This window comes from Schistocerca gregaria, chromosome X (genome assembly GCF_023897955.1).
Source record: "Schistocerca gregaria isolate iqSchGreg1 chromosome X, iqSchGreg1.2, whole genome shotgun sequence".
NCBI lineage: Eukaryota > Metazoa > Arthropoda > Insecta > Orthoptera > Acrididae > Schistocerca > Schistocerca gregaria.
The window spans coordinates 106,207,976-106,223,915 of record NC_064931.1 but is presented as its reverse complement, the minus strand read 5'-3'; the positions used below and the strand labels follow the sequence as shown (position 1 = coordinate 106,223,915).

The following is a 15,940-nucleotide window of genomic DNA, read 5'->3' as shown; positions in this document are numbered from 1 at the left end:
TTCATACAGCTATTTTTCTTTTCTGCAAACAAATGATTCAAATGGCTCTGAGCACTATGGGACTTAACTTCTGAGGTCATTAGTACCCTACTTAAACATAACTAACCTAAGGAAATCACACACATCCATGCCTGAGGCAGGATTCGAACCTGTGACCGTAGCGGTCGCGCAGTTCCAGACTGTAATGCCTAGAACCGCTCGGCCACTCCGGCTGTTTTTCTCCAAACATCTCTTTAATTTTCCTATAAGCAGTATCCATCTTTCCCCCAGTTATAAATGCTTCTATATCCCTACATATGTGGGCAGGCCCATGTTACCAAGGTTGTTTCGACAATGCTGCATAAGTTTCACTGGGAAGCCCTTACAAAACCTCCATATAGTCCCACTCTCATCCCATGCAGTTTCCATATTTTGGAGCTCTGAAGAAAGGTATTCACAGCTGCCGATTTGCTTTGGATGAAAAGGTACATGCCTTGGTGCAATCATATTTCCGTAGACAACTGCATACATTTTCCAATGAAGGCACTTACCATCTTGTCTCACAGTGGAATATATGTATTAAAAGTTATGGTGATTACTTTTCTACATTACTTTTCAAATAATACACAGTTTACTTATCCTTTCCCCATCTGTCTCATTTTCATTTGCCTTCCTCTTATAATTAGAAATAAGAAGACATGCTGTATGAAATGCATACTATTGTAGTAATAATCCAACAGAGCAGCTACATTTTTTATATTTTAATTGCTGGTTTTGAGTGATGGCTCATCTTCAAGCTGGTCGATTATTACTATTATTACAATAGTGTGCATTTCATATCCTACAAATGTTCTAGGTTTCATTGGAAACATACATTCTTATTACTGATCTTTTAGAAATGATTGTTAATAAAGATTGTTTAATTTAAAAAAATACAAATTAAATTTTCAGAATAAAAATGAAAAAAATGTTGGATTGGAAATTAAATCCCTTTAAATGGTCTGTGTCAACTGTTTTATACCACACACATGGCCTAACAACACAAGCCAGAGTGATAAGCATTGTAAAAACACAGAAAACAACCATTTTCATGACATCAAGCATAATGTACAAATATACATTTTTTACACTCACTAGCTTTTGAATACATCGATTGGATAGAAATCTTCATTTATGTAGCATCTTTGTTCAACCAGGTATTCATAATTTTTCAGATGATTAAAGAAGTTTTTTTTACTTGAAGGTAAAACTTCATGTCACAAGGCTGCACTAATTGTGTGCATTTTGCTGGCACTACTTCCATTGTGCAAGTAGGGAGATGCTTCCTTCAATATACAACATTGGATCATTTTGTCCACCCCAAGAATCAATTAGTACGATATTTTCATTTTTTCTGTATTGTTTTAAAGAACTGATTAAAAAACATCTTTATACAAATTTGTGTCAACCTGCCCAATTTTGATGACGTGACTGATTTTTCAGTACTTTTTGAGATTCTCTTCGATCAGTTTTTAATCCCTAGGTCCAAATGAACTTCTTGTTTCTGGCAGATATGCAAAGATCAGGAGAAGCAATGTTCCTGACAGAATGACACTACCATGCAGTTTTGTAGTGCATATAACTTTATTCATATTCAGCCTCATTACAAGCACCACCTTTGATCATTTTGTCATCAAAGTCTTGAAAGAAGTTGATTGGTACTGACACCCTGAAAAACAAATGAAAAATAGATAGATAAACAAAATGCAGTATCAACAGCATCTTAATCGACCTTTCCCAGAATGCTGCTCACAGATGCGTCGGAGATGGCACTGCACTGTCAATGAGCTTGCTTTCCATCACTCACTGTCTCAGATGGGGGCACCACGCATACAAGCCACCATGGTATGCTAAATTCATATGACCTCACTGCCTGTGACTTATTGGCTGGCACATCTGTTGAAGGAGCTGCACTCAGAGCTTCACTCCAAGACACAGTGAATCTCCAAATTTATCAGTACGGAAGACTGTAGTGAGGAAATTACAATGTAGCATGACACTACTAAGCATTACTATCAGTGTCCTGTCTTGTCAGATTCTATCAGAATTCAATACTATTTGTTTCTATCAGAAACATTACTCTCACTATACATGACTCAACACCACACAGGACATACAGCACTTCAAAGTTATGTATATCTCTATTATTATGTTTACATATTTTAACTAAACTTATTAATGTGTTACTTTGATGTTGATGTCTGACTGCCTTTACTGGCCACCTCAATTACTGACACAACTCAAGAAACACTTCATATGAAGATCTTTAAAAAAGTGTTTTCAGTACCTGTTTTGTCTGTATTAATTATGAGGTCAGGATCAAAGTTCAGTTGGATTCGAATATCTTCTGTAGCTGCCAGGATTTCATTCACTGTTGCTGTTTCTCTATCCATTAAAACCTACATGATTTTCCTTTGGTGAATATGATAGCTGTGTTTCAATTTCTGCACCTGCCTATCGGAAATTTTGAAATCAAAATTTTCAAATTGGCTTACATCAGATGAAGTTGACAGGTTATATCTTGTTGGTAATTCTGTAGCCCTCCTTCAAAGTGATCGGAAGTGCATGAATCGATAATTGTGTATTTGTCAACAATGGTTCCATCACTCTTAACAGGTTTTTCTCATTTTGGCAGTTACTCCAAAACATCTCAAGCAACTGCACAATCCTTGAACCCCCCCCCCCCCCCCCCCCCCCGACGTTTTTTGGTGCCATTCCAGATGAATTCGAACGCTATTGAAAACTTTCCTTTCATAATCCTGTGTAGTGTTGTCTTTGTATGATTTTGCCCTTTTGTCCTCTGGCTCATAATGTTTCACAGATTCTTCAAGATCAGACACAAGCTCACCAGAAACATTTTCTGTGTTCTCTTCATGGAACATAATTAACTATTTTCTTCAAACTTTTTTGGTGAAAAGTTTGTAATCTACAAATGAACAAGTCTTCTGCTAGTAGCATAGCTCCTTTAGGAATTACCCCAAATGGTGTTGGTTCAATGGGACTATTTTCTGTGAGGCTTTGCTTGTAATATAAAATGGCTTTCTCATGCTTACTCTTGAAACTTCACTGCACAACATTGTCTTATACTGCTTTGTCCACATTCAACATTACAATTTTTTTCTTGTCTTATTAGAAGATTTTCACGCATATCATCACAAAGGTAGTATCTACTACTACTGGAACAAATGCTGAAATGCTACTACAGTTACAGTTGCCCCTTGCAAGATATGTTGTATCGCTTCCAATTACTATGGAATTCACTGAAATCTTTTGTTCAAGCTGTGGTCCACACTGCAGGTAATACCACTAGGGCAAGCATTGGGCCAATGGCATGTGATCTTGGTTCTGACAAGCATTGACAACATCATCAACTAATAGTAATGCATGTTCCACACAGTTTGTAAACACACACAGATAACAAGTACTGTTAAGTCTCTCCAAATAAAGACACACTCTAGTCTCACATACCCTTCGACTCACACGCAATTCCCATGCAAAATTATAACTAAATATATGTAAATTATCATATGTATGATGCATTTTGATTTAAATCAATAGGTATTCAAACTGAATGGAAAAAATTAAAAAACAAATAGCGAGCAAAACAAGACTTGAATCATTAATTATGTCCCAGGCACTACTGATAGAGCCATGTGGCCTGTCAAATTGTTCTTCCCTTAGATCACTAAAGCCACTCATAAAACTTCAAATCTGATTTTCTCAAGAATTTTTTAGAGTCACATTAAAGTGCTTTGGGTGACATATTTGAATTCTGAATTTCATGTACCACAACTAAAAAGAAAAAAAAAAATCCGATAACTGTGTGGTTCCGTTGTTAGTAGATAAAGTCTTGATAAGGAATCCATGTCCAGAAATGTAATGTTTGGATATGAAATAAGTTTGAAGATCAAATCACTTTCAAATCTATCAGTTTATGGTAAGCCTATAAACTGAGAAGATGGCACCCTCGTCAATCCCTGTTGTACTCATGACATCACATACCAGAGGATGTAGATGAAGATGAAATGGGTGATGTGATACTGCGTGAAGAGTTTGACAGAGCACTGAAAGACCTGAGTCAAAACAAGGGCCCAAGAGTAGACAACATTCCATTAGAACTACTGACAGCCTTGGGAGAGCCAGTCCTGACAAGACTCTACAAGCTGGTGAGCAAGATGTATGAGACAGACCCTCAGACTTCAAGAAGAATATAATAATTACAATCCCAAAGAAAGCAGGTGTTGACAGATGTAACATTACCGAACTATCAGTTTAATAAGTCACAGCTGCAAAATACTAATGTGAATTCTTTACAGACGGATAGAAAAACTGGTAGAAGCCGACCTCAGGGAAGATCAGTTTGGTTTCCGCAATACTGACCCTACGACTTATCTTAGAAGAAAAATTAAGGAAAGGCAAACCTATGTTTCTAGCATTTGTAAACTTAGAGAAAGCCTTTGGCAATGTTGACTGGAATACTCTTTCAAATTCTGAAGGTGGCAGGGGTAAAACACAGGGAGTGAAAGGCTATTTACAATTTGTACAGAAACCTGATAGCAATTATAAGAGTTGAGGGACATGAAAGGGAAGCAGTGTTTGGGGAGGGAGTGAGACAGGGTTGTTGCCTATCCCCGATGTTATTCAATCTGTCTATAAGAGCAAGCAGTAAAGGAAACAAAAGAAAAATTCGGAGTAGGAATTGAAATCCACGGAGAAGAAATAAAAACTCTGAGGTTCGCCAATGACACTGTAATTCTGTCAGAGACAGCAAAGGACCTGCAAGAGCAGCTGAACAGAATGGACAGTGTCTTGAAAGGAGGATATAAGATCAACATCAACAAAAGCAAAATGACGATAATGCAATATAGTCGAATTAAGTCAGGTGAATCTGAGGGAATTAGATAAGGAAATAGACACTTAAAGTAGTAAACGAGTTTTGTTATTTGGGGAGCAAAACAACTGATGATGGTCGAAGCAGAGAAGATATAAAATGTAGACTGCCAATGGCAGGGAAAGCAATTCTGATGAAAAGAAATTCGTTAACATTGAGTATAGATTTAAGTATCAGGAAGTTGTTTCTGAAAGTATTTGTATGGAGTGTAGCCATGTATGGAAATGAAACATGGACTATAAATAGTTTAGATAAGAAGAGAACAGAAGCTTTCGAAATGTGTTGCTACAGAAGAATGCTGAAGATCATATGGGTAGATCACGTAACTAATAAGGAGGTACTGAATAGAATTGTGGAGAAGAGAAATTTGTGGCACAACGTAACTAGAAGAAGGGATCAGTTGGTAGGACATGTTCTGAGACATCAAAGGATGACCAATTTAGTATTGGAGGGCAGTGTGGAGGGTAAAAATCGTAGAGGGAGACCAAGAGATGAATACACTAAGCAGATTTAGAAGGATGTAGGTTGCAGTAGGTACTGGGAGATGAAGGAGTTTGCACAGGATAGAGTGGCATGGAGAGCTGCATCAAAGCAGTCTCAGGACTGAAGACCACAACAACAACAACAACAACAACAACAACAACAACAACAACCATTTCAATCCAACTAGAATGACAGAGAAAGTGGTAAATTTGCAACTAAGAGGGCTGACTGTGGTTCACTGGCCATGCTACACTCTCAACTTTCAACATGACTTCGTTTGTCATGGAGAAGAGAATCCAACAATGAGTATTCAAAATATTGCCCTCCCATGGGCTCCTGTAGAACACACATGCGAGAGCTAATTGTGCATACTGTTAAATGGGAGATTTGAAAGTAATCTGATTTTCAAACTTATTTGACATCCAAATGGTACATTTCTGGGCATGGGTGCCTTATCACAGTTTTATCTACTAAATTCCCTCTATGACACCTAAAAGACTGTAATAGAAATTCTGAAATACCAGCTATTATTATTATTATTATTAACCATGTCTTTGAGTCCTGTGTGTAATACCTTAACTTTTACACCATACGACATGTAATCTGACATCAAAAAGAAAACTAAGAGCCAGTTTAAAATTTTGTTAGAAACTTAACACCTTTACAAAAAAACTAAATAATTTTACTTATGACTGAAAAAAGACTATATCATCATTAGGAAACTCTACTGCATTTTAAAATGCTATCATTATAGTGTTGTACCTACTTGTCTGTCTATCACCATAGCTAATTGCTTCAGCCAAAGGGCTCCATCCTGCAATATTTTTCACCTTAACTGGCGCCCCATGTGCAAGAAGCAAATGAACACATTCTGGAAGAAAAAAAAAACACAAAATTAAATGATTCATTAATTATCAGTAAAAATGTGACTTATAATAAATATTGTTTTGGTTATTTGCTGGATAATAGAACAAAATGATCAAAAAATGCAACTGTCAAATTCATCCAATATAACAAATGACCATGTGAAGGGTTTGTTAACACAGTAAAATTATTCACTGATGAAGACACTACTACATGAGCAAAAAGTAACAACAGAAAAGAAAAACAAATAATTTAAGAAGTGCCATTAGTGCAACACTATTTTCAATGAAATGCACATACAAGAAATCAGCATTAAAACATTTATTTATGGAGTTGTTACTGTCTTTAATTGCCAGATGGGTTATATTCACAAATTAATAAATCAAAATCAAAAATAAACATACCTCACCTGGAAGTTAGAAAAAAGTGTAAGCAATTAGTAAATGCCTGCGAAAAATGACAAAATAGGCAAATCACACATATATTACATTGCAAGTGGCAAAACTCATCAGAGAGAATGGATTTAGTCCAAAAAAAGGACAAACAAATTGGCAACAGGTGGAATACAAACACAAACAATGAAAATTATTAGAACACGAGAGTCCCAGAGGGCAATGAAAAATGAGAAAAGCCATAAGTTAGAGATTAACTGAAGAACAGAAACAAAAACAAAACTAAGGAGAATAAAAAAACTACAAAAGAAGGTAAGTGGGATACCCGTTGCATCCTCTAATGATTGCATTCTGACACATTACAAAGCCCGTCCCTAATATTTCTTTCTTTGTTTTAATTCCATTATGGTTTAATGGACTGACGACAGTGAGGTGTCACACTGTCATTTAGCACAATCCATTTAGACAACACCAATGTAGGTGATTTCGTGTGTCACTGGGCTGGCACAGACACTGTAAGGTAAAGCCCTCTGCCATTTGCAATGTACTTGTTCGTGCTTGTTAGTGAATTCTGGTTAATGAGACAAGAGAAAAATGAAAATATAAGCTGAATCAGTTTATGAAGGACTTCTCAGGGCTCCTATAGTTTTTTTAAAGTCCTGTTCCTTATTTTTCTGCACATAAAAAGTATAAGCAAGATAATATGAAATATCTGAGCTAAGGTTATAAAAGTTTTAGGAAAGTTCTTGCAGAATGTAAATACTTTATGATGAAAGGAGTCCACTTACCAAAAAGCACTAGTGCTGAACTTCGACAGGTGCACACAAAAGGAAGAAAAGTTATCAGCTTTTGGAGTTATGCTTTGACAAGCTAGAGGGAAGAGGGACTGGGAGTGGGTGGCTAGTGGCTCAGAGGGAGGCAGTCGATTTGCCAGCTAGGAACGCAGGAAGAAGGGGTTGTAGATATATTGGCTGGCATGTGGGGGATGTCAATTAGGAGGGGATGACAGTTCAGATGAAGGGGAAATTGTTGGGTGTAGAATGCAGGGACAGAGTGTTACTTGAGATTGAGGGCAAGACGATTACATGACCAGAGGATGTATTTTAAGGATAACGTCTATCTGCATACTTAAGAGAAACTGTTGGTGGCGGGGAAGATAGAGATGACTCGGATTGTTAAGCAGGCATTGAAATTGAGCATGTTGTGTTCCACTGCATGTTATGCCACTGGGTAGTCAACTTTGTTCTTGATATTCAGCTGTCCACCAGGATGAATGGCCACCACCAAGCTGTTGTCAAGAACAAAGTTGCAGCTGATCACAACATGGTCAATTTCAACAGCTGCTTCACAATCCAAGCCATCTAGATCCTTCCCTGCACCACCAGCTTATCTGAACTACACAGATGGGAGTTATTCTTACAATATATCCTCCAATCCCACAATCACCCTGGCCTTAATCTCCCGTAACTCACTGTCCACGTACCCACCACCCAGATCGCCATCAGCAAACACCACTCCCACCATCTGCTAAAATTATGCATGCCCATATACCTGCTAGCCGTCCTTCCCATATTTCTAGCTGGCAAACCAGCTGCCTCCCTCTGAACCACTAGCCACCCACCTCCAGTCCCTCTTGCTGCCTCCTGTCTCCCTCTCCACCCACCCCAACCAACAGTACCCCAACCACAACCAGTCCACCTGCTCCAAAATAGCATTGTCACTGTTTGTCTAGCTGTGTGTGTGCGCGTGTGCATGTGTCAGGAGGAGTGGGGGGGGGGGGGGGGTCGTGTGTATTTCACTCTAGCTTGTCACAGGACAACTCTGAAAGATATCAAGTTTTCTTTCTTTTACGTATGCCTATTGACAACTCAATGCTACTGCTTTTTGATCAGTGATTTCCTTTAATCCTAAGTTATATGAGCTACTGTTATGTTGTTATAAAATCCTGATACATTTAAAACTGGGCTATTATAACAAAATTTAGACAATTTAAGTTAAAAATGACTGTTCTCTTGAGGGGCAACATCAACATTTGGTCTCAGCACACCATTAAAATTTTGCCTCACATGTTGAATCACTCTAGTAGATAAACCCATTTTGTCTTGATCTTACTTTAATATGATAACTAATGCACTATTTGCAGTCTGGGCAAGTATCTCATCAGTTTCTCACCTGACTAACAAACACACTCCTGTTGATTCATTTTGTACTGATATTACACATTTCCCATATGTGCTGTTCATTACTACATTCCAGATGATTACTATTTCAAACTTTGTATTACTGTCATCCTTTTCTTATGTATTCCTTGGTGCAATTCCCACCTGTAAACCCAAAACAGGGATGGCATTATGTTTGGCTGTTTTCTTTTTTTACCTTCATGGTGAGAGTTTCATGTTAAACCGACCCCTGTTAATACATAATAGACAGGTATAAACCATCATCTTTACAACAGCCATGTACTGGTTGGTAGTGTCTGTTAATTCAGTTTCATCTTACTTAGGTCGGTAGCTGCTTGCAGATTCTACTACGAAAAATGTACACACACATCTTTTGTTTCCAGCTATCTGTCAGAGCACAACAGACTAATGCATATCACTACCACCACCGTTTTACATGTGAAACACAAGAGTATCAAATGTGTTCTTGCAACATGGTTTGGGTTTTTATCAGTAATTTATCCCACAGATCTGGCATAAATGTGTCACACAGTCTTCCTTTTAGTTTTGAAAGAGTATGAATATTCTCAGCTAAAATATTCAGAATACTTATTTTAACTGCAACATTACTGTTCAACAAGTTTCAGATATAATTCGACCAAACTCAGTAATTGTGACACCAACATCACAACAATACCGCAATTATATAGAACCGCTCACTCACAGAAAGTTCCATACCTAAAGACTGGAAAATTGCTCAAATCTCACCAGTACCCAAAAAGAGAAATACGAGTAATCCGTTGAATTATAGGCCTTTATCACTAATGTCGATTTGCAGTAGAGTTTTGGAACATACACTGTGTTTGAACATTATGAATTACCTCAAAGAAAATGATTTATTGACACAGTCAGCATGGATTCAGAAAACATCATTCTTGTGAAACACAACCAGCTCCTTATACTCATGAAGTAATGAGAGCTATTGACAGGGGATATAAAATTGATTCCACATTTTTAGATTTCCAGAAGGATTTCGACACTGTTCCTCAAACGTGTCTTCTAACCAAACTGGGTGCCTGTGGAATATTGCCTCAGTTGTGTGATTGGATTTGTGCTTTCCTGTCATATAGGACACAGTTCATAGTGGTTGGATGGTTTGTTTGTGGGGGCTGAAGGGACCAGACTACAAAGGCCATCAGTCCCTTTTTCCACTATCATGAAACATCCACAAGGAACAAAAACAAGCAACGGAGATGACAAGGGATGACATATAACAAGAAAGACATAGACAAAGACCAGAAAGAGGAATTAAAAAACACACAGAGTGTTACAATGATTGGCCGACCATGGAAACAAAAAAAGGAAAAGCCAACCACCAAGAGACACACTAAAAACCCAATCTAAAACCATAGGACAAAGGCCAGACTCCACACAAAAGAAAGAGACAAACCCTCAAATTGAGTGATAAAAGCCCCCTGCATGAATAAACCTCATAACTAAGCCTGCCATGGCAGTGTCATCCATTAAAAGTGCAGGGAGCGTGTCAGGCAGTGCAAACGTCTGCCTGAGTGCAGTTAAAAGTGGACGGTCCAACAAAATGTGGACCACTGTCAATGCTGAAGCACAGTGACAGGGAGGTGGGTCCTCCGGCCCAGTAAATAACCACGTGTCATCCAGGTGTTGCCAATGCAGCCGGCAGAGTACAACAGAGGCCTTGCGAGAGGCCCACAAGGAGAAGCGCCACACAGCAGTAGTCTCCTTGACTATCCGAAGTTTGTTGGGTGAAGGCAGGGTGCGCCATTCAAAACTCCAGGTACCAAGGACCTTCTGCTGCAAAACTGAATGAAGATCACACTTCGAAAGGTCAATCTCCAAAGCTGGTGCACCGACAGCCTGTTTGGCCAGCGTGTCAACACATTCATTACCCGGGATGCCGACATGACCCCGGTGGTGGTGGTGGTGGTGGTGGTGGATATGGTGTTATGGGCGCTCAACAGTGTAGTCTTTAGCGCCCGAACGGAAACGACAACGGACAAGTGTCACTAAAATGCAGCAAGTGCAAAAATAGGACTAAAATTAAAGGTGAAAGGCTACATAGGCAGTTTGCACGTCAACAGTTGCAAAGTGGAATGCAGCACATAAAGAGGATAACTGCAAGAGAACGTAGGGGAAAGGGTTAAAATGAAACACATAGCACACGTTTGGAACTGGCTCCGGGGTCCACATAAAAACCACAGAGCGGCCGCAACTGGCAAGAGTATGAATGGACTCCTGGATAGCCATCACCAGACACGAGTGAGGAAAACACCGATTGATAGCTCATAAACTGCTCAGGGAGCCACTACAGATAACGAAGGCCTCACCTGAGCAGGAGCGGGTATACTCTAGGGCATGAGAAGTGGCGACCAGCTCGGTAGTGAAAACACTGCAGCCAGCTGGCAATGAGCGTTGTTCAGTATGATCCCCCAAGAGTAAGACCATAACCAACTCGACCAGCAACCATCGAATTGTCAGTATGGACTACGCCAGAACCATGAAACGCAGCAAAGATGGAAAGAAAGCGGCAGCAGAGGGCCTCAGGAGGGACTGAGTCCTTCGGACCCTGTGGCAAATCCAGCCGAATAAATGGACGGGGCGCACACCATGGGGGTGTATGTACACTCCTGGAAATGGAAAAAAGAACACATTGACACCGGTGTGTCAGACCCACCATACTTGCTCCGGACACTGTGAGAGGGCTGTACAAGCAATGATCACACGCACGGCACAGCGGACACACCAGGAACCTCGGTGTTGGCCGTCGAATGGCGCTAGCTGCGCAGCATTTGTGCACCGCCGCCGTCAGTGTCAGCCAGTTTGCCGTGGCATACGGAGCTCCATTGCAGTCTTTAACATTGGTAGCATGCCGCGACAGCGTGGACGTGAACCGTATGTGCAGTTGACGGACTTTGAGTGAGGGCGTATTGTGGGCATGCGGGAGGCCGGGTGGACGTACCGCCGAATTGCTCAACACGTGGGGCGTGAGGTCTCCACAGTACATCAATGTTGTCGCCAGTGGTCGGCGGAAGATGCACGTGCCCGTCGACCTGGGACCGGACCGCAGCGACGCACGGATGCACGCCAAGAACGTAGGATCTTACGCAGTGCCGTAGGGGACCGCACCACCACTTACCAGCAAATTAGGGACACTGTTGTTCCTGGGGTATCGGCGAGGACCATTCGCAACCGTCTCCATGAAGCTGGGCTACGGTCCCGCACACCGTTAGGCCGTCTTCCGCTCACGCCCCAACATCGTGCAGCCCGCCTCCAGTGGTGTCGCGACAGGCGTGAATGGAGGGACGAATGGAGATGTGTTGTCTTCAGCGATGAGAGTCGCTTCTGCCTTGGTGCCAATGATGGTCGTATGCGTGTTTGGCGCCGTGCATGTGAGCGCCACAATCAGGACTGCATACGACCGAGGCACACAGGGCCAACACCCGGCATCATGGTGTGGGGAGCGATCTCCTACACTGGCCGTACACCTCTGGTGATCGTCGAGGGGACACTGAATAGTGCACGGTACATCCAAACCGTCATCGAACCCATCGTTCTACCATTCCTAGACTGGCAAGGGAACTTGCTGTTCCAACAGGACAATGCACGTCCGCATGTATCCCGTGCCACCCAATGTGCTCTAGAATGTGTAAGTCAACTACCCTGGCCAGCAAGATCTCCGGATCTGTCCCCCATTGAGCATGTGTGGGACTGGATGAAGCGTCGTCTCACGCGGTCTGCACGTCCAGCACGAACGCTGGTCCAACTGAGGCGCCAGGTGGAAATGGCATGGCAAGCCGTTCCACAGGACTACATCCAGCATCTCTACGATCGTCTCCATGGGAGAAGAGCAGCCTGCATTGGTGCGAAAGGTGGATATACACTGTACTAGTGCCGACATTGTGCATGCTCTGTTGCCTGTGTCTATGTGCCTGTGGTTCTGTCAGTGTGATCATGTGATGTATCTGACCCCAGGAATGTGTCAATAAAGTTTCCCTTTCCAGGGACAATGAATTCACGGTGTTCTTATTTCAATTTCCAGGAGTGTATATGGGCCTGGAAAAGAGGTGGGAGAGGGAAAAACTCGAGCTCAGAGAGGAGCCCAGACGCGAACCACAATTGTACAACCTGCCCGGAGCTGCTGTTCTGGAAGATGGACGGCCAAGTTGGTGAAAAGGAGACGGTAATTTGGATGCCCAGGCAAGCCAAAAACATGTGCAGTATAAGCGGCCAGTGGTTGTTGGTGCCAGATCCGCAATGTAGGGACACCAGACTCCATAAGTAGGCTGTTTACAGGGATGGTGCGGAATGCTTCAGTTGCGAGTCAGATCCTGCAGTAAAGTATGGGGTCAAGCAGTCACAATGCGGAAGGCGATGCCGAACGGTAAGCCAGGCTCCCATAATCAAGACGGGACTGAATTAATGCCTGATACAGTCATAGAAGGGTAGAAAGATTGGCACCCCAGCTGGTGTGACTCAAGCAACGAAGAGCGCTAAGATGGTGCCACAATGTTTCTTTAAGCTGCCGAATATGAGGGAGCCAAGTCAACCGGGCATCAAAAAGCAATCCCAAAAACCGATGTGTCTCCACCATGGCAAGAGGTTCGCCATCAAGATAAAGCCATGGCTCAGGGTGAACAGTGCGACGGTGGCAGAAACGCATGACACAGGCCATAGCAGCCAAGAACTGGAAGCCGTGCGTGGTGGCCCAAGACTGCGTACTGCATATAGCGCCCTGTTGTTGCCATTCAGCAACCACAATGCCAGTGGAGCTATAATACAGGCAAAAGTCATTAGCATACAAAGAAGCTGATATCAAGGTTCCCACAGCTGCAGCTAGCTCATTGATAGCAACTAAAAAGAGGCAGACACTCAAGACAGAGCCTTGCGGGACCCCGTTCTCCTGGACTCGGGAGGAACTATGGGAGGAACCAACTTGCATGTGGAAGGAATGAAGGTAAAGAAAATTTGAATAAAAAGCGGAAGCGGGCCCCTAAGACCCCACCCATGAAGCATGGTGAGGATGCGGTGACGCCAAGACGTATCATACACCTTCCGCATGTTGAAAAAGACGGCAACCAGATGGCTGACAGCACGCAAATTCTGTGCAGATGGCAGACTCCAGGCAGACCAGATTATCGGTGACAGAGCAGCCCTTACGGAACACACCCCGGGACCGAACCGCCAGAAGGCCCCGAGACTCAAGTAGCCAATTCAACCTCCAGCTCACCATGTGTTCGAGAAATTTGCACATAATGTTGGTAAGGCTAATGAACTGTTCACCTCTGGGGGGTTCTTGCCAGGCTTCAACACTGGGACGATAATGCTTTCCTGTCATTGAGAGGGGAACTCACGCTCAACCCAGATACAGTTGAAAGGGCCGAAGAGATGTTGCTGGTATGGACTCAAAGGCTTCGAATTTCCAACCGCTTTTCAGGGAACAGAAGGCCAGTGGGTAATTCATAGAAGTAGAGCTCTGAGCATAATGATCTGCTAAGAGTTCTGCAATTGTTTCTGATTAAGTACAGACTGCTCCAGTCAGTGAAAGTCCAGGTACACTGACCGATGTCTGATACCCAGAGTGTCGCCTAATATTGCACCAAACCTGAGACTGAGAGGTACGGGTGCCAATGGTGGAGACATACTATTCCCAGCACTCCTGCTTCCGTAGGCGAATAAGGCGTTGGGCTCAGGCACAGAGCAGTTTAAAGGTAATGAGGTGCTCCAATGATCCTCAGCGATCTCTGCTGACTATCAAGGCACAGTCCTCCACCAAGGGGACACGGAAGAACAGGGAATTGTAGATTCCACTGCAGAAATGATGTCAGTGGTGATCGTGTGAACCACCACATCAATGGCGCCATGAGAAAGAGGCTCAAGAATGGTAATGGAGGCGAACGAGTCCCAGTCAGCCTTATTCAAAGCCCATCTTGGGAGGTGCCCATGTGAGTGACGAGTGGCAGTGACAGAAAGATTGGAAAGTGGTCACTACCACACAAGTCGTCATGCACACTCCATTGGACAAATGGTAGAAGGCAAGAGCTGCAAACCATAAGGTTGGTGGCTGAGTACGTGCCATGCACCACACTGAAATGTGTGGAGGCACCATTATTGAAGAGAGAAAGGTCGAGCTGTGTCAACACTTGCTCAATGACAGTTCCTCGGCCTGTTGCCACCAATCCACCCCACAACGGGTTATGAGCATTAAAGTCACCCAATAAAAGAAAAGGTGGCGGCAATTGGGCTATCAGTGCAACCAATACATGCTGCGGGACATCACCAGCCGGTGAAGGATAGAGACTGCAGACAGTAACAGCCTGAGGCGTCAAGACCCGAACAGCAACAGCCTCTAAAGGTGTTTGAAGAGGGGAAACACTCGCTGTAAAGAGAGTTAAGGACGTAGACACAGACTCCACCACATACCCTCTCATAAGCTGCCTGATTCTTATATTAACCCCAATATCCACAGAGGGCGGGGGTTCGCATTGCCGGAAACCAAGTTTCCTGGAGAGCAATGCAGAAGAAAGGGTGAAGGCTTAGAAGTTGTCAGAGCTCCGCAAGGTGGTGGAGAAAACCACTGCAATTCCACTGGAGGATTACATTGTTCAGGGCCGAAAAAGGTGTGGAGGAACCAAGGAGGCAGATTACCCCGCTGGATCAGTTGCTGCCACCAACTGAGTACCCGTGCTATCGACTTCCATGGTGTCTGAGGGTCCGGTGAGATACAGTCCTCAGTGGACAACAGAATCTCCACCCCATCAGCAGACGCGGAGCTTGTAGGTTAAGGTGGGGTGGGTGCCTCCGCAAGTTCCTTGGTCCTTGAGGTCTTCTTCTTGGACTTTTCTCGCTGCTCCTTGTGTTTCACTGGCTGGGAGGGCTTCACTGATTCAGTCTCTGGGACTGAGGAGGATCATGAAGCCCTATGACCAGCTGCTTGTGGGAACTTACGCCACTGGCTGGTGTCATCTTTCCCACTGGTGGAAACCTGGGAAGGGAGGGGGAAGGACCCAAGGGACCCCTTCTGAGCAAGAGGAGCCGAAGAAGTTGTACACTTCTCTGACTTAGAAGTGGGGACGGACGTTCCAGATGGGTCAGGGAAT

The 15,940-nt window shown here is 42.9% G+C and overlaps 1 protein-coding gene across 2 annotated transcripts in view; it reads right to left on the bottom strand.

Annotated features, from left to right (window-relative positions):
• Nucleotides 1-15,940, bottom strand: part of LOC126299563 (ankyrin repeat domain-containing protein 13C) — a 105,048-nt gene that overhangs the window by 71,926 nt on the left and 17,182 nt on the right. For both annotated transcript variants that reach the window (XM_049991560.1, XM_049991561.1), the window contains exon 3: nucleotides 6,159-6,263. In XM_049991560.1, the coding sequence (XP_049847517.1) occupies nucleotides 6,159-6,263 (105 nt within the window). The remainder of the gene's footprint in view (nucleotides 1-6,158; nucleotides 6,264-15,940) is intronic.